This window comes from Balaenoptera ricei, chromosome 13 (assembly GCF_028023285.1).
Source record: "Balaenoptera ricei isolate mBalRic1 chromosome 13, mBalRic1.hap2, whole genome shotgun sequence".
NCBI classification, from domain to species: Eukaryota; Metazoa; Chordata; class Mammalia; order Artiodactyla; family Balaenopteridae; genus Balaenoptera; species Balaenoptera ricei.
In genome coordinates, this window is record NC_082651.1 from 63,073,921 (window position 1) to 63,099,678 (window position 25,758).

Sequence of the window (25,758 nt, forward strand, 5' to 3'; positions counted from 1 at the left end):
ATCTCCTTATTCAGATTAAAAAACAAAAATTGAGATTTTTTTGGTCACAACCGTCTTAAAAGAGGGAATACACTATAAACTACTTGGCTTATACAAGATACATATTGTAAATCAATGTAACTTTTATTTAGCATGAGAAAGGACAAGGCGTAATAGAAGAGAATGAAGTCTACAGTAATACTCTGGCTGGGGTCTGGGTGACAACTGGCAGCACTCCAGTACTGAGAAGAAACAGGATACACAGTGGCAAGCAGGTAAGATTATGTTAGACTCTCGGGAAATATATTGTTTTGTAAACACTTTTTTTAATTTGAAAAAATCTTTTTTAAATTTTAGGTTGGTGTTTATTTTTATGACAATGGACATGGAGTACTAGAGGACAATGATATCTATAATCATATGTATTCAGGGGTTCAGATAAGGTAAATGTTTTTCATATTTGGCTTTCTTTGGGGAGGGAGTTGTGCGTATGTGGGGTAGGCATGGCATACCCCATTATAGTAGTCAGGTGTCTAGGAAAAACAGTAAGAGTTAAAGCTAAGCAATTAAGCATGGCTTAAATTGTCAGAATATAACTTTTCTTAGACTGGCTGAGGACAGCAGCCAATGGCACCTGACATGCTGTACCTGGCTTATTAAATGGGAGCTTCTGTTTTTATGCTATTTCCGCAAAATTAATAGTTCTTACACCCCTCTTTCTTGTATATTAACAGTTTTTGGTTTGGAACTGTCGTACTCCTGATCATATAATTCAGTCCTTTATTTTATATATGAGGGGAGTATATAATAATAAAAGTTACTCAATCTAACCTCCTCAGTTTAGTTTACGTATTAGGAGACTCTATAGTAATAACATAATCTATAGCTAAGTGTGTTCTGTGGGAAATAGAATTAAGCAAAATTAAACCAGTTTCTTTACTGACAGACTTCTCAGAGCATCTTGAAGGTGATGCTTAATTATTTAGCTAATTCTTAATATGTTTAATGTGGGTTTTCCTACTGTTATCTAACATGGGATGTGGGAGTAGAAGCAATTGAAATGGCATTATTTTCTATTCTATCCATAGGACTGGAAGCAACCCCAAAATTAGACGCAACAAAATCTGGGGAGGACAAAATGGTGGAATTCTAGTTTATAATTCTGGTATGTTTAATCTTTTAATTTTTTTTTTCTTGGTGCTATTAGTCTTTAGAAATATACTTTCTAAATAAAACCTAAATTTTTGCATTTATAGGTCTAGGTTGTATAGAAGACAATGAAATATTTGACAATGCAATGGCTGGAGTCTGGATTAAGACAGATAGTAATCCTACACTAAGAAGAAATAAAATCCATGATGGAAGAGATGGTGGCATCTGTATATTTAATGGGGGTCGAGGTATTGTTGTTAATTTTGCATTAGTAAAAAACCCAGTTTTCCATTATTCTTCCATATCTTTAATGATCAATGAAATTGCCATTTAATATGTTATAAATGAGGGAATCACAGTCTTCTTCCTTATCAAGTCTCAAGATGGTTTAGGAGGTTAGTGCCTAGAGTTAAAGGAGACAAATGTTTACAGAATTTTCCTTTTCCTTCAAGCCACCTTGAGTGTGCCACTTGTTAGCGAGGCTTTTTTAAGGTAGCAGAATTTGTTTACACCCTCTCTCTGGACCTTTTATTATTCAGGATAGTGATATGATTATAATAAACTTCAAAGTCAAGTTATGGACTAGGTGTGGAAAATTAATTGGTCTGTGAATATATATAAATGTCTGTAGTAAATAAGGATTGCTTTGTACCTGTTCACAACTGTCTTCGTTGGAGAATGGAATTAATTAGATGGGCTCAGTTTGGTATCCATAAAGGTCAAATCACTTTACATTGAGGCAAAAGTTCACAGTTCCTGCCCCTTGCAAAGGCATAATTGTTCATAAAGAGAGACTGGGAGAGACTGTCAAATGCAAATTATCACCATTCCTGAAACATCAGTAACCCAGCATTATACATATCTTGTATAGAAGGTTAGCTAGTCATTACTCTAATATACCAAGATTTAATCAACAAAATTTACTACTACCACCAAACAATGATGATTCCATTAATGACATAGACTCTCAAGGAGCTTATAATCTAGTAATTCAGTAAGTGACATTATCTCTGATAAGATTCTTTGTAAGATATAATGAGGAAACACAGTACAGAATGGTTGGTTTTATTTGTAAGGTGTTGGGAAGGGTTCTGGAGTAAAATCTTGAGCTGTATCTTGAAAAATGAGTATTTACTGGTAAGTTGTGGGGTAGGGGGTTGAAGGCCATTCCAAGTGTAGAAAGTATAGTTATTTCATTCTTTCGTTTGTTCTGTACATACTTATTAATTGAACATCACTGTACCAAACACTGTGATACAGATGCTAAAAATAAAATGGTAAATAAAACAGTACTACAACCAGAAAGTTTATAGTCTAATGGAGTGGCACATTGTAAGCAAAAGTCTAAAGGAAACAAAGTGGTTTAGTAAGGCAAGGGATACTGAAAGTCGAGGCCGGAAAAGGGGGCAGTGCCCAAATCGTAAGAGGCTTTGTTTATATATACAGTATAATGAAAAGGCTTTGTATATATGCGGTACAGTTTGGACTAGATCTTAGCAATAGTATTTGAGGAGGTTATAGTGGACATATGCAAGATTAGAGGCAGGGTCTTGGAATAGTGTTTTCTAGGGGAAAGGGAATTTAGAGGTCAATACTGTGAACTACTACAGATGGATCAAATATGTACAGAAATAAAAACATATTTCATGTCTTCAGGGAGCAGAGAAACACTAGTACACAACTAAATATGATTCACTATACATAAGTAGAAGATTTTATAGGAGTAATATTAACTAATACTTATTTAGTACTGTGTACTTTTACATGTGTTAACTAATTTAACCCTCATAATATCCCTATGTGGTAGGTGCTATTATGCCCATTTTACAGATAAGGAAATTGAGACAAAGAGAAGGTAAGTAATTTGCCCATTCAGAGTTTGGAAGTGGTGAAGTCAGTATTTGAAGGCGAAGTCTCATTCCTCAGCCCACTCTTAATCATTATGTAATCCTGCCAGAAGAGAATTAATGATTAATTTGATGGAGGAAAACTGAAAACCTCCCAGAGGAAGTGTCATTCCGAAGAAAGAGTACAGGACATTGCAGAAAGAGGAAATAATATAAACCAAAGGCATTAGGGATAAAAATGTATAGTATATTCAGAGTGTAGGTAATATAGTGAGACAGAGGAGTAGCTTGGGGGAATTTTTTTTTCTCTTTTTTATAAATCTATTTATGCATGCATGCATGCATGCAGGCTGTGTTGGGTCTTCGTTGCTGCGCGCGGGCTTTCTCTGGTTGCGGCGAGCGGGGGTTACTCTTCGTTGTGGTGCATGGGCTTCTTATCGCAGTGGCTTCTCTCGTTGTGGAGCGCGGGCTCTAGGCGTGCGGGCTCAGTAGTTGTGGCTCGCAGGCTCTAGAGCGCAGGCTCAGTAGTTGTGGCGCACGGGCTTAGTTGCTCTATGGCATGTGGGATCTTCCTGGACCAGGGATGGAACCTGTGTCCCCTGCGTTGGCAGGCAGATTCTTAACCACTGCGCCACCAGGGAAGTCCCCGAGTTTTTTGTAAATAGCAAGTTAATTTTAAACTTTATTCTGATAGTAGTTTTTTATACAGATAAGGGATATGATAGAGTGGTGGGAAACACAACAGCAGAAGAGAGGTTGGAGTGAAAGAAATGGATCAAGGAATGCTGATAGCGGCCAGAAAGAATCAGGGCTTGAACTAAAACATGGAGAGTGCAAAGGTTCTAAAAATACTTCGAAGGAATTAATTTTAATTCAGCAGTGTTCAGTAAGAATCAGCTTTGTGCCAGGGCATTAGGGATTCATAAGCTAGAAATGGTCCTTGCAACCATGGAACTTCAGTTTCTTGGTTAGAATGGTTACCTGCCAATTTTAGCAATTTTTGGTTAAATTCTACTTTAAATATCTATGAATTACTAATAAAATTTCTTTTCAGTTGAAAAATTAGTCCTATGAATTTCACAATCCAGTTAATAAGAAACTAAAAGAAAACCTAAATACCACCAAAAAGGCTAGTAAAATTTGCTGTATGCATTAGCCTTAATCTGGGGAAATATTTTATTATAGGTCTCCTTGAAGAAAATGATATTTTCAGGAATGCTCAAGCAGGTGTTCTCATCAGCACTAACAGTCATCCAGTCTTGAGGAAAAACAGAATATTTGATGGATTTGCTGCAGGTTTGTATTTTCCTTTGTTACCTGTAGCTTGTTTTCTGTACATAAAATTGATTCTTGGCATATTATCTCTTTTGCTTAATAACTAAGGTGTGCAAATGTATGCTGCAGAAGTTGGCTGAATGCCTGTTAACAATTGCTTATAAGAGCACCTAATCCAAGTTTTGGATTCTTCCACTCTAAGCCAACTTTATAATATTGCTCTTGTAGTTCAGTAGTAGTTATGAATCATTAACTGCATAGAGTAAATACAGGCTAGTACTACCATTAGAAATAAATTCAGATAAATGCAAGCCCTCTGGCCTCACAAACAGAATGTTTTTTTAAGTCTTGGTAAGTGAAATCCAAGTATCATGCATATATTTCAACTTTTTGCCAGTGAAGATGATTTCTCTTAATAATTCCAAATAACCATCTAGCTCCTACCTACACATATTTCTGGGCCCTATCTTCTTCTTAGTTTGCAAAGAAATTTTAAAATGTCATTATTAATAAAAGTAAATTACAAACCATCTGTATCATTCCTTTAGCAGGGACAGAGGATTATCAACAGTGGAAAGTGAATTGAATGTTACTATAAACAATTCAAATAAACATTTGCATTTATTTCTTTCGATGTTAACAGTTAATATACTTTTTATGTAAAAGAAGTAGTTCACTATATTTGCTGTATTTCAGGTTTCTTTTAAGAAACTATATATAAAGTGATGCATCTGCTGTTTGTAAATTTTGCTTCAGGTATTGAAATTACAAATCATGCAACTGCAACACTAGAAGGCAATCAGATTTTTAACAACCGGTTTGGAGGCTTATTTTTAGCATCTGGTGTTAATGTGACAATGAAAGGTATGTTGGAGTCTGTGTTCTGCCTACAGTGCACTAAATATGCCATGAAAAGATGATAGTCAGAGGCCATTGTTATTCAGTAACTTAATACTTTCTGTCACTGTATAGTAGTTAACCAGCAATTCAAGAGAACTATTTTGAAAGAGTTTTGTTTCAACTTGTCCTAAATAGTTGGAGTATCTTGTACAAGGAAAACTCATTTCTATTAGCCGATTTTTTTTACTTCATTGGTTAGCCTCTTTTGAAGTTCTTAAAAACTCTATTAAAATAATCTTGTAATTTGTTATCTTAAGTCTTTATACTCTAGAATTTCTTTTTTTTTTTATTACAGATAACAAAATAATGAACAATCAAGACGCCATAGAAAAGGCTGTTAGTAGAGGCCAATGTTTATATAAAATATCAAGTTACACCAGCTACCCCATGCATGATTTCTACAGGTATATTTCTAAATTATTTGTGAGTCTTGAAATGGGAGAGAGAGTAAGATTTACTTTTCTAAACTGACAAGAACTCACATATTTAGCTTTCCCTTAAATGTATGAGCTAAGAAAGTAAATTGGTATTTGCTAATGGAAAAATATAACTGAAAATTTTATTAATTGTCCACATTGAGTTCTGTGATTAATCTACTTTGAGGATCCTGTTTGAGACCGTAAAATATGGGAAAATGTAATACTGCAGTAACTACTGATACCACTGAAAATGTGACACATACTGTTTTCCTAGGAGTTTCAAGGTAAAGCTGTCATTAAGTGTTCCTTATATCCCAGCCACCATGAGTGGGTTTTGACTCCCCCTCTCCCATACTGATTCAGTGAAGACTTGATAGGAACTTGTTTTCCTCAGAAGACACAAAATAGGAAATTCACTTATTCCATTGAAGTCCCTTTTCAGAATTAGACTAGATTAGAACCACAAAAGTTTGGGGCCTCTTTTCTTATAAGCCAAAGGCCATAGGGTAATATATAAACAAATTGCAGTATTTTGAATAAATAACATGATCAAGGAAAATAATGTAAGCTTTTGCTTTTTAGATGTCACACTTGTAACACCACAGATCGAAATGCCATATGTGTGAACTGCATTAAGAAGTGCCATCAGGGACATGATGTAGAATTTATTAGACATGATAGGTATGTATGTAGCACACTTGCTTGCTGTATTACCCAATTATTTTCCTCCCCTCACTTTCCTAATCTTTGGGTTTTCATTTTGCTTTAGGTTTTTCTGTGACTGTGGTGCTGGAACACTGTCTAATCCTTGTACATTAGCTGGTGAGCCTACACATGATACAGATACACTATATGACTCTGCTCCACCTATAGAATCTAATACATTGCAGCACAACTGAATTCCTTCCCTAAAGAAAAAGTCCTGCCATTCTAACATCATAACTTAAAACATTTTTTTTTTGGAAGAAGATTTAAAATATTTGCCCATGCTACAGGAAGAGACTGTATTAAAAATGGATACACAAGGTCAGTTGACACTATGAAGCTCAAGCTACCAAAAAGAAAGTGGCAATATATTGACTCAGGATCTCAAAGCTGGGTGTTTTAGCATTACTGTGTAAAGACTTTTGAAGGGACAGAAGTGAAGAAAATAAGCTGCAATTTTGTACAGATACCAACTTCTGAAAAAAGCTGGTGTTTTTACAACTAGCATTGAATGCAGTCCAATTTGCAGTAGTACTCTTCAATAGACAAGCAGCTTTGTTGCTGCCTTTATGGACGTGGGTACCAATTGCTTTTGTAATATGGTAAAAATGTGAGCTAGCACTTCTGCGTTTCTTTTGATTTTTTTTTTAACATGTATTCAGATTGAGAAATATGATTTTAATGCTTTAATCTCATGTAGTTTGTTTTTAATTTCAAGCAAAATCTTATTGTACTTGAATGTGCCCTGTTTTGTTAGCACACCTAGACTTGCTGTAACTGTACTCATGTCCCAGTATGTACGTTCTTTCTATGAAAGAGAAAACACTAATCTTAAATTATATCCAGCAATGTTTCTGGTATCCTTTAAGAAAAGTTAAGACTATTATTTCCTTCCCTTCCCTGTGCAGCATTCAAAATCACCCCTAGACAAAGTGAGTGTTTTAATGAGACTTCCTAGGAAGGGATGCACTGTAAAACAAAAGTATTCTTGTAACTCAGTTTTGTGAAAGGTAAAAACTACTATGTTTTAAAAGTACACTTTAGAAAGTCTCTTCAAAACAGTCCTGTATTTGAACTCTGTTCATAGTTTTTTTTTGAACAGTTTAGACAAATTGCTGGAAATAAAAGAATTTCCCGCATTAAGCTGAGACAAGTATATATACAGCCCTATACAGTTTCATAGCTCCCCCCCACCCCATTTATGTGTATTGGTGACAGTGGGTATAAACAGCCTGAAAGTGTATGCATGTACCATAACATCTAGACTTAATATATTGTGGAGTATTCAATAACCATTATGTAGACGGTAGGTAAGAATTAAAAGGGTTTAATTTCCTAGAAAGAAAATGGAAAAATGGTCATTTTTAAAAAATAAAGTTTATTAGATCATAATGTTGTCTGAATTTACCACCTTTGTCAAAAGTGAACTTCCAATGTAGTCTATAATTCCTCAATCAAAGTCAGCAACTTATGGACAGCTTCAGCATCTACAGTCGACCTTTCACTAGCCAGACAAACTTCCCTTAAAATAAATTAAAAAAAAAAAGTTTTAGTTTACATTTTTCACAGTGCATCATCCAGCCCTTTACTGTTTTGGTAATCAACTACATGGTAAAATTATATCCAGTTATAATTACCGAAATAATCGCAGTGACTGAGTCATCTTCTCAAATTCTCTTGCTTTTCTATGTCCCTTTTGAATAACCTCCTCTGGAAGATTAGCAAGCCTTGCTGCATTAAAGCCATAGCTTTTAGGACAGGCTCCTTTAATGAATTTGTACAGGAAGGTAATAGTCTCCTGGCTGGGATCTTCACATTCATTTTCTACCATGCATGCCTAAAAAAGAAAAATAACATGCTGGCAATGGAAGTACCCATTCAAAAACATAACTTTTGAATAAACAACGTGTACATACCATGTGTCCTAGGCGCACTGCAACATTTTGAGAATAGTCTTCAACTAATGAATGGTAGTGGGTAGAAAACAATGTACGACACTTTATATTCTCAGCAAGTTCTTTAACAACTGCATTTGCTATTGCTGTCCCATCAAATGTTGCAGTACCTCTTCCTATGAAAATAAAATATACATGAACTATGTATTACACAATCTGCCATATTATATACGAAGAAGGACATGCCTCACAAAGGAATGGAAAAAAATGTACTAAAGATCACTTTAGTATATCCAAAAGCATTCTATAAACAGGCCCTCTCTAGCTAAGTAGGTCTGCTTGGAGTTCAGGACTACTCGAGTACCACTGCGCTTCAGAAACTTCCTTTTAGTTCTCTTTAAATAGCCTCATTATCCAATAAATATTCTCATTATCCCTGTAAAAATTGCCACCTTAGGGCCAACTGTGGGGTCTATGGACAAAGGTGAGTGTATTCATAGTCTTTTTCTTTAAGAGATGTGTCCTTCAGACCATTTTCCAGAAAAATAATTCTTTGTACTAATGTTTTGGAAATTTTAATATCTTACCTAATTCATCCACAAGCACCAGAGAATGTGCTGTTGCATGTGTAAGTATACTGGCAGTTTCACTCAATTCAACAAAAAATGTACTTTCACCTAAAAAAAAAATCACAAATAGGTGATCATTTTAAGAATCCTATTGTAACAGCAGATTCATCTTTTAGGTTCATATCCTTTGAATCTATTATGAACTACCGTGGTACTAAGAGATGACTTCTAGTATGTTAAAAATTGCATAATGCTTTCAAATCTCTGAAAGCATTCTGCCTTGCGTAACACCGGAAAAAAATAAATAAAACATCCTATTTAAACGTAGATGTGTTTAACACCTAAAATATAGAAATGAACTGTCAAATAACAGAGCCTTAGGTAGGAAAAAAAACTCACCTGACATTATTCTGTCTGAGGCACCAAGTCTAGTAAACACTCTATCGATTGGTGTGAGCCTACACACTTCAGCTGGTACATAACAACCCATCTGGGCCATTACAACTAGTAGGCCAGCCTGTGAATGAGGGAGAAAAAGGTCTTTTATGACTGGTGTTATCGAGAACAGATAGAGATGTCTATGTATATCCAGAAGACAGAGATAATAAGCCCTAATAAATATTTATTAACTAGGAGTAGTCAGGCACTCTAAAAAAAACCTTCACAAACCTAAGTAGGAAAAGTGAGGCTTAGGAAGGCATGAGTCTTAGGGCCTAACTGGCTTTACTTGAAACCTCAGCACCTATATGCTAACCTAGTACACTAGTGATTCTAAACCTAAAACTACTGATGCCTAGAACCAATTCCAGACCCAACAATCAGTTTCAGAGGATGAACACACCCCAACTCCCAGGTACTTTTTTGTTGTGCTCTCTAGATGATTTTTGATTTAAAAACGAAAAGGAGGTTGAAAACCACCTTACACTATTGCTCCTCTCTAGTTAGCAAATTTGTACAGAAATAATAACAGTGCAGTGGAGTTAGGGGGTCAGCAAACATTTTCTGTCAAGGGCCCAATGTCTGTTACACATTGTTTTTTTCTACAACCCTTTAAAATCTAAATCATATTTATTAGCTCAGTAGCTAGCTAACCCCTGGCAGAAGGTCAGAAAAATGTATTTATTGTCTTCCCTAAAAGCAGTTCCCAACAGTTAACTAGAGGTCATGAATCACTTTCCTGTATGAACAAGTGCAATGGTTCCTGTATAAGGGTTCCTAGAAATGAACCTAATTTAAGAACAAACATAAAACATTTGTATAATTTTCATTCATTATGAATACCTCTGCCTTCACAGGAAATGGATGCAATCAAAGTCAGAGTTCATAAAAAAACTCATGGCCTGAAACCACCTTCACCTTCTTAATATACTTCCCTTAACATCAGGCAAATATTTGACCAATAAGAAGAATACAGGTCTTAGTTTCATGACTCAAGGAGTTTCCCTTTGCTTCCTAATAAGTCAATGACTGAATTCTATCATATGCTCCTTGGGAAATGGTGGCTTAAATATGTACTATATTCACTCTTTAAGTGTTACAAATAATTTGGTGTAACAAAACTTCAAGTTTACCTGTCTCATGAGCGTAGACTTGCCCCCCATATTCGGTCCAGTAACAAGCACACAGTAAGCTTTGCCATTTTCTTCCTCTTCCTCACAGCCTATTAGAATGTCATTTGGAATAAAGTCATCACCAAAAAAAGTCTTCGTAATGCAGGGGTGGCGTGATCCTTTAAGGTCTAGAAAGGGAGGAGTATCTTCTTCTGGCAACAGAATTACTGGACGACACATAGGACCATCACCCCCTCGACTGTAGTTAGCCAGGCACAATAAGACATCTGTTAAAGAAAGGTCAAAAGTGAAGCTTCATCATTTTTGAGGTTTCTTGATAAGCACAAAGGCCCAACTTCTACAAGGAGTCTTCCAGAAATGTTTTTTTAGTGGAGGTGGCATGCTCTTTAGACATAGCAGCTTTTTTTCTAAAAGTAAGCACTCTAGTGACATTGTTTTAACTGCACAAAAATAAGTCATCAGCCTAAATGTTTTACATGTCTTATAGCACTTGTACTGAAATGAGAAAACTTACAATTTCAAGCCCAAGAAAATATCCCCTCAAAGTAGATTTTAAGTCCTCTAATATCTAGACCAGAGGTATGCCAAAGGAAAGCTAAAAGATACAACAGAGAGATGCTGTAGTGGTCTCTCCTTGATATAATCATGGAGCTAACACTTCTTAGAAGCAGAACATTCTGACAATAGGCACAATCTTAAGAGGAAAATATACACACCAATTTTGAATACCTGAGCTGAGGGATGATTTTACATTACCTACCAAATTGTTTAAAACTGTATTGGCTTAAGGAATAAATGTGGCACACTCAAAAACCACGATAGATACACACTCAAAAATAGAACAGAACTGGGCCCGTGAGCCACAATTACTGAGCCTGCACGTCTGGAGCCTGTGCTCCGCAACAAGAGAGGCCGCGATGGTGAGAGGCCCGCGCACCGCGATGAAGAGTGGTCCCCACTTGCCACAACTAGAGAAAGCCCTCGCAGAGAAACGAAGACCCAACAGTCATAAATAAATAAATAAATGCGAATTTCTTTAAAAAAAAAATGCAGTTACTTATGATTTCAGTGTACAATAGTTAACAGAGAAGTAGGATAAGACAAAATATGGCTATAAAGTAATTAAAAAAAAAAAAGGAACAGGATGCCATTTTATTCTGGACAGTTGTGTTCAGACTAAAATAGTTTTGTTACAAATTTGGGTAAACTATGGTTGCTGCATTTTCACAACAGAAAAAAACCCGAAACTGTAAAACAAGCAAAGGCTCCAAATGACTTGGCCATGAAATTTAAAGAAAAAGGAAATTACTTATGAAGCTGAAAAGGTTACCAAGTTACAAATACGTAAATCAGGGCTCTTAGAAATCAACCGTAGAAAAGAAAGTGTGACAACTTGGGCTAAAAGAAAAAGGGAAGATTAAAATCTTTTGAAACATTCATGTAAAGAGATTCACTGAAATACAAAAAAAAATGCAAGGGTGTGTATATATATATCTGTATATATTTATCAAAAAACTAAAACTGAGTGATAGGTCAAGGGATAGCTTTAAATTAGTGTGACAAAAAATAACTTAAAAAACAGCATTTATCGAATACTATAAATTCAATTGAAATTTGATCAAAATATATACCTGTCACTTGAGTTTAGGGATACGAGTCAATGAGGACTTTCCAATGGACTTTCCAATCTTAATATACAATTGGAACACAGGACGTCACTAACCAAAGCTTTAGGAACAAAGCTCTTGAAAACCTTACCCAGCACTGCGATGCACTCCACAGCAGCCTGCCAGTCCTTGTAATTTTTATCAAAGTTATAGAACAGTCGCCGCATGCAGTCCTTTAATGATACATCTCTCCGTTCTTCAGCATTTATCAGATTAGCCAACTTTTTCTCAATTGTTTTGGTCCAGTATCGTTTACAGCCCTTCTTAGTAGATTTCAACTCATATTCTTCTGGCAAATTACGGGTGATGAAATTCTCGGGAATTTCCAACTGGTAACGATTCCTACCAATTCCCCAGTAGACTATGGTCCTACAGCCAATTCGACTACGCTGTTTCTCCAAGTATTCCAGGAGGCTCTGTTCATTTTCTCTTATGTCAGCAAGAGCCTGATCATAATCAGAGTCAAATCCTGCTTTGGGAGTAATCAGTCCAGTCTTTCGAGCCTTTTCATGGTCAAAGGCTGTATCCCATCGGTTTAGTTCTAAACTCAAATCAGGAAAGCGGCCTTCAGGATTTTTTGTCTGCAGAGTAAGGACCTGCTTAAGGATTTTAGACTTAAAGTCATCAATGACTTCTTCCATAACCCCTATAATTTTACATAGTACTTTGAATCCTTCCAGAGCAGAAAGAAAATCAATAATCTTTTTTTTGCTGTATGTGGTTTCTTCATACATTATAGCCCTGCTATCTGGGTGGTTCTGGCTCTTCAGGGGAGAGCCAACATTATGAATTTTACTCAGTAGCCTCTCAAGGTCTGGAAGCTTCTTTAGAAGGTCTACAACCTCAGAGATTCTGTCAGGCACAACCATTAGGTCTTCTATGGCATCTAGACGATCACTGATAACATAAGGGTTACAGAGTGGGGCACAAAGCCATTGCTTTAGGAGCCGCTTACCGAAGGGAGTATGGCAAGTATCAATCTTCTCTAACAGGGTCCCTTCAGTAGAACCATTTGTTCCATTCAGAAAAATCTCCAAGTTGTTTAATGTCACAGCATCTAGCACCATTCGTTGATTGGCTTTAGCAAAGACAGCACCAGGTCTTGTAGCACGGACCGTGTCAGAATCCAAGGGAATATATTCTTCAAAATTAGCCATTGATAAAAGCTCCTGATCAATAAGGCATTTTTTGAGGTAGAAGACACAACCACCAAGAGCAGAGAGGGCCAATTCACTCTTCTCTCCCGGTGTCAACCCAACAGAATCAGACTCTGAGGTCATACCTTTAAGCACCTGGGGTAACATCACCCCACTGTCCTCATTTAACTTGTCCGTAAAATATCCTTCTTCAAGGAGAGTTCTCAAAGTTTTGGCTGCATCCCAAAACTGGGAACCTGGTATCAGACCTTCCTGAAGAGAAGAGGATAATGAACCCTTGAGAATCATCTTAGTTTCCACTGAGAGATTTCCTTTCTCAAACAAGACTTGTACCGGAGGATAGTGTGCCACTAAAGTCCTAAACCTGGAACAATGGCGATCATCTGAAAACTGACCTATGAAGAACTTCCCTAGCGAGGTATCAACAAAACATACTCCATACACTCGAGCATGGCCAGAAGAATCATCTTCTTTTTCTTTGAGGCTAAGAAGGTACTTACTGTAGTTCTCTGAGGGGTCACCTTCCAGCACACTGTAGGTCTGTGTACCCTTGGTAATGACCCTACAGATCTCCCTCCTCACCACTCTATCATACTTAGATATATGTGCCATCTTTCGGCATCGTGCCTCCATCATTTCCGGGGTCTCGGTCTGTTCCACCCGTGCTACTTTATAGCCCTTCTGGACCAGGGAATCTGAATATCGGCCAAATGCAATTTCAGGGAAACCAGAATGGGCCCAGTTGCCTTTCATGAATACCAGCCCTAGTTCACTGACTCCAATAAGAGCATCCATGTGGTACAGCTCATAAAACTTCCCCACCTTATAAAATATGACAAGATCAAAGTTCTGAGACTTAATCTGCCACCACTTCCTCATCCCAGGAGTACAGGAATTAAGGAAATCCTCAGGCACATAGAGTGTGGATGCATCAAAATCAGGGTGATCAGGTCGCCTCCTGTGCGTATCTCTTCTCTTCTCCTCCTTAAGCCACTCTAAAGTTTCATGATACCAGATGGTGGGGCGACTACTGTCATCACATCCTCCACTAATGTGGGCTTGGGATTCAGAATTTTGAGGGGCAGAGAAAGCACTCAAAGTATTCTTGGTTTCTGATGAAATGCCAGTTGCTCGTTTGGTGGCTGAGGGCATTTCCTTCCTTGAACTTTTCCTTTTGAGGGAGCCATTTCCAGTTACCATTCTCTTCCTCTTTGGAGCAACTTTGACAGGGCTGTCCAGGCCTTCACTGTCACTATCCCCTACTCCACTGCTTATTTCATCACTGCTTCCTTCCTCCTTAGCATCTGGCTTAAATTCCACATCAGAGCCACCAATGTCACTCTCAGAGTCTGATATGACCCTTCGTTTTTTTATCTGGCGGCTGCTTCGCCTAGATCCTTGCGCCTTTGGCCTCACTTCCTCTTCACTCTCAATTTCATTTTCTTCTTCACTCTTATCTGATGCGTAAGTGGCACCTGCCTGGAAGGCAAAGAAGAGTATTTTAAAACAAAGTAAAATTTGGAAAATGACAATATTGCTGTGGAATCTCTCAATATGCTGCAACTTCATCTATCAAGAGAAGAACCTACCTCCAGAAATAAATTATTTTCTTTCTCAAGGGATATCAATTTCAGTTTCACCTAACATTAAAACAAGTATCACAATACAGGATTAAGTGATTCTGTCATGAGAGTTCTATCCTATTCAATACTGATGAAGTCCTTAGGATGACCACACATCACAAATACCCATAGGTGATGTCCTCATTAACAGTCATAGCTGTGGAAAAAACTTTCAGTCTTTTTCTGTTATCTTTCTTTCAGGGTCACCTCTCCTCTTACATTTGGACATGTTATGAAGTTTACCATCTTATAAATTCTTTAGTATAAAAAAGCAGTAATCAACCTAGTTTTAGTCCTTGCTTTCCACAAACCAGCTGTATCTTCTTGGGCAAGGCACATTCACTTATTATCATGGGCCTCCCTCATACGTAAAGTAGTATGAGGCTAAATGATTTCTGTAGTTACCATCCAGGTCTAAACATCTGAGTAACATTATGATCTCTGGTCTCAACCTCAAAAATAAGATTAGAAACTCTTCTTTCATTTCTCTTAAAATACTCATTATATTAACTTACTTATTGCCTATCTCATCTAGAATAGAATAAAACAAAATCAAGCTTAGTTATAGATTAATCTTTTTAAGCACATGGCATTAATTTACTGAATTAGAGAATAATGATGTTTGTTTTAAATATACCAATTATTTGTTCATTTCCTTAACAAGATTTAATTCACTCAAATAGTGACCATTAATATTTGAAACTAAGGTTGTATTTCAAGGTTACTCAACCTCTATTCTTACCAATCCAAAATACAACAAAAAGTATTAGAGCATAAAACTGGATAATTAATTTCCACATCCTCATACAGAAGCTTATTACCAGACACCATGACCAATTTTATCACCATGTCCTTACTGTCCCTAGCTCTCTCTACTGGTTACCAAAATGGTACTGCCTTTTACAGCATGTGTCTTTCTAGCAGGCTTGAGAACTTAAGTAAAAAGGGGTGCTAGGCTGCTGAGATTCTAAATAATATAACATGACCTATAGTCCAGGAATGTATAGAAGTATGCATGTATGAGTACTAAATAGATATATGGAAAATACCACTCTAATATGCCCCTGACCCTTTTTCATCACTCTCCTAACAGAAGTAACAACCGCCTGTTAGCACTGTCCCACCTCCGTCTCTTCTTCCTCCTCTGGTTCTGAGGGCTCATCACACACTGCCAATTCAAGCCTCTTAATCTTGTCCTTATTCAAGGCTTCATCTGCACGTTGCATTGCTCTGAGTATTTCAGGCTTTGAACTGTAGAAATGACCTCCTTTCTGGGCTTCCTTTGACTTTGAACCTAAAAAACATATATATATTTATTTATAAATAGGAACTGTTGGCTGGATATTTGGCTCAATGTATAACACTTGCCCTAAGGAACAAGAGTGACAACAATCAAGTATAATTTTTAATCTCCCATTATTTTTGATTGATACAGATAGATCAATAAAGCCTACAAGGAAGGAATTTTCAGGGAAAAACTACCAGTGAAACTGAAATTACCTATTTTACCTCCTTTAAGCTGCCTTAACTGTTGGTCACCCAGGACCACTTAGTCTCTCTTCTATAATGACCTGGGACTGTGACCCTAAACACCTAGGCACACCTCTTCAGGTGAGGCATGAGATGTAAAGGGGGTTTGAGACCCTTTTTTAAAAAACATTACTTAAGGAAGGCAAAAACTACACTGTCACTTAAATGAAGCAATGATATTAAAAATAAGTTTGTTCCCAAGGCAGTTAGATAAGATGTTAAAAAAAAAAAAAAAATCCTACATTTTGGTACAGTAACCCAGTTCAGACTTGTAATGTTAAATTTTTTCAAAACAGTTGCATCAAAATGTCTTGCTCTGCTTTAAAGTAAAACTTTTCCTTTATTCATTTCATTTCAAAGACCTATAGTATTAAATGACATTTCCATCCACTGAGCAAAATTTCTATCCACAAGACCAATGATACAGAATTGTTTTAGTTCTTTTCCAAGAGGCATAACTAGGAATGTCTTTTCTCTTCTTCTACCTGAATATACCTATAGTTGGAAAACTAACCTGAACTTGTCTAACAGATCCAAACATTATATTACACCCTTCTTTCTATATACTAAAACTGATGGGACATCCTAAATTTCCATGGAATTAGCAACGTTCATAAGCTAACTAAAACAAAGCTGCAATTTCTCAATTCTCTAAAGAGCTGCACCAAAACTACAAACTGCAACAATCAAAATCATTAAGAGTAGCTCTGAACTTTTCCCAGAGTACCTGCTGCAGCTGTACTTACCCCCCCACCTATCTGGTGTCATCGTCATTCCCCAAAACCTCTGATGCAAACTACAGCTCTAAGACCATGCCCCCCAAAGGCCTACTTTTTTTCATGCATGCCTCTTTGCTGATTTATTCACATACATGTATTGCAACAATCTGGATATTTAAAGGGCAGAGAGCAGTATGCACACGGGTGGTTGGTTTTATAAAATAATTACAACATAAATGTAAACTTTTTTGATCTCTTTTTAAAGTCCTTTTTTGCCAAAGCTTTGTTTAGAATCTCAAAATTAGTCCTGGAAAAAGACCTCATTTATCATCTGGTCCAACTCTCTCTCTCATTTTATATATATGCAAACAGAATCAGAAAATAAGATTACACAGCAAATTAGTGGAGAAGACTGAACCAAATTCCCTTATTTTCTTTCCATCCTGCATGTCAGATTTCTGTGTGGACTTAACTCTTCAGTGTGCCGTCCCTGCCCTGCAGGATGAGGAGCACTATGACCAAAAGGCATGATTCCCAGAGGTTTCTGGGAAACTGAACATTGTTCTGATTCCAAAACACTGAGTTCAACAATGTCCTAGCCAGGAGAGTCTGAAGATAGTGGAGAAAAACCTGTACATGCTGGAGTGTTCAGGCACTGCATCCTGCAGTCATACTGTACATGCACTGTACAATCCGAGAGACTGATAGGGTGCACCCAGCCCAAGTGAAGCTATAAATGCAGGACTGCTGATGTCTGTGATAAATAAGGCTGGGCCTGGGAAGAGAAAGTTAAGGTTCCAGAAGTCTGATTTCTGATGTGAAACTCAACGCAGATGTGCTCATAAGGTGAGGATTTTGAAGGCCAGGTAGCATGCATCTCCATCTGTCCTAAAGAATGTCACTGATCTATATTCTATGCATCTTGGCTGCATTTTCTTTTGGAACCTTTAAGATGGGAACACTTTGATTTACTCTTTTCATGTCTGAGTTTGGCATTTTGGTCCAAATCACGAGATCCAATCATGAAATCATTTTTCCTTTAATGATATGATATTGCTATAAGTCACTCAGGACGGAAATAAAAATTCCACTCCGCACAACAAACTGGCTTAAGACCAGCTGCATCTTATCCTTTTCCCATGCTAGAAGCTTTCACCACACCACTCCTGCAATTTATTCGAGTAAAATATGCTTAATTCCACTGTATGGGAGACACTAACACTCAGACTCATGTGTGCGTGCATGCTCTCTCTCTCACAAACATACACAATCTGCAGAGTGAATCTTTTACCTGTATATGGCTTTAATAGCCTTCTGCTAACCCAGCCCCTTGTTGGGCTGTCATCAAAAAACTGTACATGAACTCGGGCAGACTTTCCTTTCTCACGGATGAATGTTCCATCAAAAGGGTGGTTGTAAACCAGGCAAGGCCACCAAGGGTAACCCTCCATCTTGGCCCAAACCAAATCACCTGGTGAGAAGTCACAAGAACTGTTGCCAAAAGGAAATACATAATTTGGTTAATATTTTGTTAAGCTACATTAAAGGCAATTACCTACAAATAAGCAATTTTAAGGAAGGTATCTTTAAGACTCTTTTGAAATTTTCTGGCATTAATATTCAGGAACAATTTCTAGAATTAATGATTTTTTAAAAACATATTTTCAAGTTATTTTTAAAAACATAAGCAAATATCACAATGTTTATTAAGACAAACACAAATATAATGGCATTAAGGTTAGAGACTATCTCAGAATTATTCAAGGTTTAAAAACTGTGGCAGAATTCTGATAGACTACTGATAGCAGGAAAAAGACATAAATTCACTGTACTTGTGATCCAAATTATAATGAGTAACACCTGTACTACAAATATGGTATACATCAGGAACAGGATCTGACCCAAAGTATTAATACCAAACATACCGACTGTATAAATTTGCTACTTATATTCAATATTATCGACTTTGCTCCAATGTATTCCAAATACTCCAAAAGCTACCTATAGCACACTACCCCCCCACCCTAAAAATCTAGCTTTATGGAAAAACTTAAGTCAAGAGATAAGTGCCTAATGTACCCAAAATAGTTGAGTACATAATGCCTACAGAATCAACAGGAGATTCAATCTTCACAAAAGCTGATTTAGCCCTAAAGGTTTCCTGAGGAAGGGAGAGGAGGGGAAAGGAGAGGGAGAAAGGTAGCAGTGTCCAGTAACAGACTACAAGAGTCCCTCAGTGATGGAGAGGGCACAACAACTGATAAACCCTGCTCAAGTACTATATACCAAGATTTTCTAAGCCCGCTTACAGGTTTTCGCTGAATAACTACAAATGTAAAATAAGTACATTACAAACAGAATATTTTAGACATTTTTGAACCATCAATTGAGGCCACCTTATAAAATCAGGCCCAATCATAAAATTAAAAGTATTTCTTTCTTCATAAAATGTGAATATGTAAATCCCTATGCTGGACAGTTAGAAAAGAAACCAGAACAGGAGCATGGCTTCAGCTGGTGCTTATATCAAGGGCCTTTAAGGTACATTCTTCTTTCAACTTAGAAATCTATAGCAACCTGCACAACTTTATAATTATTGCTGTCAAACACAAGGCTCATCTTCAAACAGGGAGCTGTGTCTGCACCATTCAGACTTCTTAAGTGCTTCATCCTTCCTAACATATCCATTAATTAACAGGAGACAAAGACCCTTATCTTTCTGTGGAACTGTCAAGCAGGCTTTCCCTTAACTTAGGCAGGTAGCCACTTAACCACAAAGTCTATCACACACTGGTATCAGAAAACCACAAGCTGGGACTTCCCTGGTGGCGCAGTGGTTTAAGAATCCGCCTGCCAATGCACGGGACACGGGTTCAAGCCCTGGTCCAGGAAGATCCCACATGCGGCGGAGCAATTAAGCACGTGCACCACAACTACTGAGCCGCGCACCTAGAGCCCATGCTCCGCAACAAGAGAAGCCACTGCAACGAAAAGTAGCCTCCGCTCTCTGGAACTAGAGAAAGCCCGCGTGCAGCAACAAAGACCCAACGCAGCCAAAAATAAATAAAGTTATTAAAAATAAATTTAAAAAATAAAATGATAATATATCTCAAATGTTTGATATTCTTGGGATTTTAAAGACAGTTTTAAAAAGGTAAGAGGAAAAGGTGACAGCTCAGAAAAACAAGTGTAAAAGCCTTCATACAACTAAAAATAAGAACTGACTTAAGCTAAATATACAGTGAACAGATCTTTAAGCTTTTGCTTTAAAAATCACATTATTTGGGGCTTCCCTGGTGGCGCAGTGGTTGAGAATCTGCCTGCCAATGCAGGGGACACGGGTTTGAGCCCTGGTCTGGGAAGATCCCACATGCTGCGGAGCAACTAGGCCCGTGAGCCACAATTACTGAGCCTGCGCATCTGGAGCCTGTGCTCCGCAACAAGAGAGGCTGCGATAGTGAGAGGCCCACGCACCATGATGAAGAGTGGCCCCCACTTGCCGCAAGTAGAGAAAGCCCTCGCACAGAAACGAAGACCTAACACAGCCATAAATAAATAAATAAGTAATTTTTTAAAAAATCACATTATTTTTGCTCCCTCTTCAGCCCATTACCTTGGTGTCGATTACTAGTTGTGCCCCAAATTTGTAAGCAAAATTTTTGGCTATCTACTTTTTAAAAAAGAATCAGTAGATACCAATGTACTGCTAGAATTTGCTCCTATAAACAATAAAAGATAGACTGGGTATGTCTAACAAAAACTTGTGTATGTAAATACAAGTTTCACAAATGTGAAACATGCTCTCAAGCCAACTTTAGAAATCAAACTATCAGTGTTTGTATCTACCTCTTAAGGTGGACTATTAGAGCAGAATTCCCCTACCCTCAAACAGCTAATGAGAAAAGACAAGTAATCAGAGCAATTAATAACAAAGGCTCCCATCATACCTGCCCATCTACCTGTACCTCTGCCCACATACCTGGCTTTCTTTCCTTCAGCTTGCATAACTATGGCACCCATCACTTATGCATTAGGTCTACGGTGACCATATAAATTATCATCCAAACTGGCCTCTAAAACTATTTCCTAAATAATAAATTATCATCCAAACTGGCCTCTGAAACTGTTTCCTAAATATTATTAGAAATGAAGTCTACATAAAAAACTAAAAGAAACCAGGGTTCTTCGGAGAGCAGCTTAAGAAGCAGGGACATGGACCATCGTCATCAGAATGAAAAGATGTTTTCAAAAGTTCTGAGGGCAGGGACTTCCCTGGTGGCGCAGTGGTTAAGAGTCCGCCTGCCGATGCAGGGGACACGGGTTCGAGCCCTGGTCTGGGAGGATCCCACATGCCGCGGAGCAACTAAGCCCATGCGCCACATCTACTGAGCCTGTGCTCTAGAGCCTGCAAGCCACAACTACTGAGCCCGTGCGCCACAACTACTGAAGCCCACCAGCCTAGAGCCCGTGCTCTGCAACAAGAGAAGCCACTGCAATAAGAAGCCCGCGCACCGCAACAAAGAGTAGCCCCTGCTCGCCGCAACTAGGGAAAGCCCGCGTGCAGCAACGAAGACCCAACACAGCCAAAAATAAAAAATAAAGTTCTGAGGGCAATGTTAAAAAGTCATAAAAGCCAGCTTAAAAGAGGCTCCCATTGACCAAATTATAAGTTCAGCATCTTTTTAAATACCAGTTTTAGTTATATCGATTAAATCAAATGAGGTCTGTGAAACTGAGTCCACAATGATACTTTTTTAAAAGTTTGAATACTTTTCTTACAATAATATTAGGTGTGATATTATTTGGAAAATATATTACTATAAATAGATTTAATTGTATGAAAATTCTCAGGAAAGGCACCTACAACTAGGGCAGATAGTTACCTTTAACTAAAGGCTCTTAGGGAAAAAAAAACTTGTCAATGTCTGACACACCACTCCTATAAATGAGTACATGGCATACACTTAAAATTTTTTACTGCCCTCATTTCTCATAATCAACAGATAATTATCACTGAAACGAGACTGTGAAAAATAAACTAGCTAAGACTTGCTTAAAAAACCCAGATTTAGTTATCAGAAGCCCTGCTCACAGCTCTTCCAATTATGGTCTTAATAAACTACAGAAGAAATAAAGTATTGAGAAGCAGGCCTAGAGTGCATAAACATACATCCTGTAGCCATTTATTGAAACTGATGTCACCTCGACTCCTTCCTTTCTCTCATCAACACAAGTGGAAAAATACTTTTGCATCACACCTGACTGACAAAGTAACTAAGGGGAAAAAAAAAGAAAAAAACAGGCAAAACACTTTAACACTGGAGCACAAGAGAAAAACTAAATGACAAATGACCATTAAAAGATGCTCAACTTCTTTTAAAGAGTTCAACGACCCTCAGAAAAAGTCCAAATGTCTTTGTAGCCCATCAGCCTGTTGGCGACTGGATCTCTGCATACCTAAGGCTCCTGCCTCCTCTTCATTCTCAATTTGCAGGACCTTCCTCTTCCTGCACCAGCTTCTAAAACTCCCTCACCTCCACAGTAGCCTGGCTAACTTCTTCTTGTCCTCTGGTCTCAGCCTAGAGAGCTGAAAGCCTACCCGGACCCACACATACCCCATTCTCCCCCCAAAGCACACGGAGCTCACCGACTCTGCTCCTGCTCTAGAATTGCCTTTTTGCTTGTCCCGTTCACTGTTATATCCAGGATCTACAGTGCCCAATACTGTGCCTACCAGAGTAGATACGTTAACATTTGTTGAATGAAAGCCAAATCTATGTATAAAAAAATAAAATTCAAAAATTAAGAAAAAAAGAAAGCCAAATCTATATACTGAATGGAGAGTTTCTTTAGAAGCCTAGTATCAAATGCCCATCTTTCCTGAATACTTTGGAAGTAGTCCCCATAGTAGGTGGTCAAGTGTAAACAATGTTATGCTTTTACAAGTCTCCTAAATTCAGACCTCAAAAAAACAAAGAGCATATGCTATTCAACACATAAAGCACAACCATACAATAAATACTTCCATCCGTTTAGAATGGATGCAGGAAGAATCAAATTCATGTTTAAGTAAACATTATTAACACATTGTGCATCTCTCACCATGAAAAATAGTCTGTTACAGAGGATGCACATGTAGGGAAGGAAAAATATTTTCCCCTTTACCCTTCTGAGTTCTTGGCTAAGAGCCCCTGTAATAAAGGATTAACAAGAAAAAGACAGACAAAAGTTTATTAACATGTATACCTCCCCATAAACGTGGGAGATACTAAGAAAAACTTAGTAACTCCTGGAAATGGCCCGAGTCACCATCTTAAAACATATCTGCAGCTTTATAAAGACAAAAGAAAGATGGGGTGGCGGGGACAGATAAGGGAGGTTACCAGGAAAAGAACAAAAAACAAGGGTATGGTTGTTATGCAGATTTCAGTCAGTGCCTTCTCCATTTAATAAGTTTCTGGTGATTCAGAGTCACTCTTCTATTCCTAGTACAGAGAGGGAGACATCCTTACAAATGGAGATTTCCTTTTTAAATGTAAATTTCCCTTACAGAAGAGTAACTTCTATAGCTCTCAGAGCTTCTCCAGTGTCCCCCAGTTTCTGTGTCCCCCGTTTCTCAAAAATTATCAGTTCAAAATAGTCTCTATGCCAGAGGCACATTCTGGGGTGGCATATCCTGCTACTCTTCACACAACTACATAAACTGCTTGAGAGGGTCGCTTAAAGGAGAATAACACTGTAATTCCACGTAGACTTTGAAAAATCTGTAGAACACCTAAAACGCAGGACATTGTAAATCAACTACTCAAGTTTCTGATCTTGAATGCGTTCTTTATTTTTCTGTACCACTATTTCTTCATCCTTTCAAAGGGCTACCATTACACACAATGCCTAATACAATACCTGGGATACAGTAAATGCGAGCTTTTCAAAATGTCGCCCGCTGCTCCAACAAAGGCCAGCCAAGCCCTGGAACAGCACTGAACTGCCGAGAAGGCGAGGAAGACACCTCTGGGCAGGCTTCCCCATAATCGCGTCCATACGTCCCCGCCCAGAGTCAGATCAAGGCCTTTGGAGGCTCACTCTGAATTCCGGAAAAATTACACAGCCCCAACCTCCCCTGAAATCGCCAACAAAAGATGCACTACATCAGGGAGTTCCCTGGTGGTCTAGTGGTTAGGATTCCTGGCTGTCACTGCTGGGGCCGGGGTTCAATCCCTGGTCGGGGACTGAGATCCCAAAAGCCTGGCGGAGAGGGGGCGGCCAAAAAACAAAAAAGGAAAAGATGCACTGTTCCTTAAACTAACATTATTTTCAACTAGCACAATACTTCCAGGTGTCAAAATTAACATTGTTCCTCAACTTTCATCTGTTTGGGGGCATATGCTGTCTACCTACAGGATGAGCCAGCGGGATCCCTGCACTTGCTGCTCCCCCGCCCCTGCAATCCTTACTATCACCAATCAGGCCCCTCCGTCTACGAGTGGACACACCCCTCGCGCTCTAAACTCGTCGTCCACCCCCCAACCCCCATACCCAGGCCGAGGGCCCGCCCGCCCACCACGCCAGAGGCTTCGAGTCCGAGGCTCTCACCCAAACATCGAGCGTATTTCCCCCAACGACTACTGGACCGGTAATTCACCGTCCCAGCTGTGAAGGAGAAACGTCCCCCGGGAATCACACTCGCAGCACGCCGCGCCCCACAACCTGCAGGTGGCCGGCGGTCATCCCCCCGGCGGGCATTCCTCCTTCCCGCCACCCCTCCCCCGCCCCGGGCAGGCACCACCCCCTCCCTCGCTCTGGGGGCGCACCCCACGCCGAGCAGGCAAGCTCTTTTCTCTTCCCGCCGCACCCTCAGTTCTCCCGATTCTCATTTCTCCTCCCTGCCCCGAGCACCTTCCACTCCTCCTCCCCCACCTGACGGGCCGCGTGTCCTCCTCTACCTCCGAACTAAGCGCGTCCTCCCTTCCCCTCCAACCCTTCGTACACAGCCGATTTCCTCCTACCCTGTTTACAAGCTACACCCCCAAGGCTCCCTGCGCTCTTTCAAGCCAAATATGCAACCCCACCTCCTCCGAGCCCAGGCGCTGGCCGAGCACCCCAGCCCCCCAACCCTGAGGCGAGCCTCCCTTCCCTGGGCTCCCTGCGCCTCCCCCCACTGCACCACCTCCTCCGAGCCCAGGGCCTGGCCGCGCACCCCCCAGGCCCCTAAGGCGACCTCCCTGCGCCCCCACACCCCGCTACCTGGCGGGGACCGCAGGGGCTGCCGACTTCCGCAGCCCTCCGTTGAGGTTCCTCGCCTCGGCCCGCGAAGTGGAGCCCGCCAGGGGCCCCGGCCCAGGCCCGGCCTCGCTCCAGGCCGCATCCTCGCCTGGGGAAGGGGAGGCCCCGGTGGCAGCGGCGGCGGCGCTTTCACTTGAGGCCCCGACCGGGCCTTTGCTGGCATTATTCAGGGCTGGAGACTTGGGGAAGAAGCTGTACAGCGTGCTCTGTCGCGACATGGCCACGGTCGCCGAGGCCCAACCGCTCTCTCGGACCGAGCCACTAGAGGCACAGCAAGTACCGCGCGGGGCCTGCTGGCGGGAAATCGGGGGGGAGGCGCGCTCTGCCGGAGGAACACTGGCCCCATCGGCCAATCGGCAGGCCGTTTGCGGGCGGAGTCCCGGGCAGCGCGCGTCCGGCCCCGCCCCCTCGGGCGCCAGGAGACGTGGGGAGGGGAGGGGCCAGCACGCTGCGCGGGGTAGCTTCCCG

General features: G+C 39.6%; 2 protein-coding genes across 4 annotated transcripts in view; one reads left to right on the top strand and one right to left on the bottom strand.

Moving 5' to 3' along the window:
- FBXO11 (F-box protein 11) overlaps positions 1-7,669 on the top strand; it is a 100,276-nt gene extending 92,607 nt beyond the window's left edge. The window contains exons 15-23 of the mRNA XM_059943387.1: positions 132-254; positions 337-422; positions 1,068-1,144; positions 1,236-1,379; positions 4,164-4,274; positions 5,010-5,117; positions 5,449-5,557; positions 6,155-6,253; positions 6,342-7,669. Of these exons, the coding sequence (XP_059799370.1) occupies positions 132-254; positions 337-422; positions 1,068-1,144; positions 1,236-1,379; positions 4,164-4,274; positions 5,010-5,117; positions 5,449-5,557; positions 6,155-6,253; positions 6,342-6,471 (987 nt within the window). The 3' untranslated portion in view covers positions 6,472-7,669. The remainder of the gene's footprint in view (positions 1-131; positions 255-336; positions 423-1,067; positions 1,145-1,235; positions 1,380-4,163; positions 4,275-5,009; positions 5,118-5,448; positions 5,558-6,154; positions 6,254-6,341) is intronic.
- Positions 7,636-25,611, bottom strand: MSH6 (mutS homolog 6). 3 transcript variants are annotated; one of them, XM_059943384.1, is made up of 10 exons: positions 25,252-25,608; positions 18,299-18,498; positions 15,883-16,052; positions 12,071-14,615; positions 10,313-10,578; positions 9,141-9,258; positions 8,760-8,849; positions 8,194-8,348; positions 7,915-8,114; positions 7,636-7,799 (listed from the first exon to the last, which is right to left on the bottom strand). In XM_059943384.1, exons 1-10 carry the CDS (start codon positions 25,506-25,508, stop codon positions 7,718-7,720), a joined length of 4,083 nt encoding a protein of 1,360 aa, XP_059799367.1. In that variant the 5' UTR covers positions 25,509-25,608; the 3' UTR covers positions 7,636-7,717. The 3 variants fall into 3 exon arrangements, with proteins under 3 accessions (XP_059799367.1, XP_059799368.1, XP_059799369.1); XM_059943385.1 differs by having other exon boundaries at positions 25,263-25,573; XM_059943386.1 differs by lacking the exon at positions 7,636-7,799 and having other exon boundaries at positions 7,937-8,101; positions 25,252-25,611.
- Between the last annotated feature and the right edge of the window lie 147 nt (positions 25,612-25,758).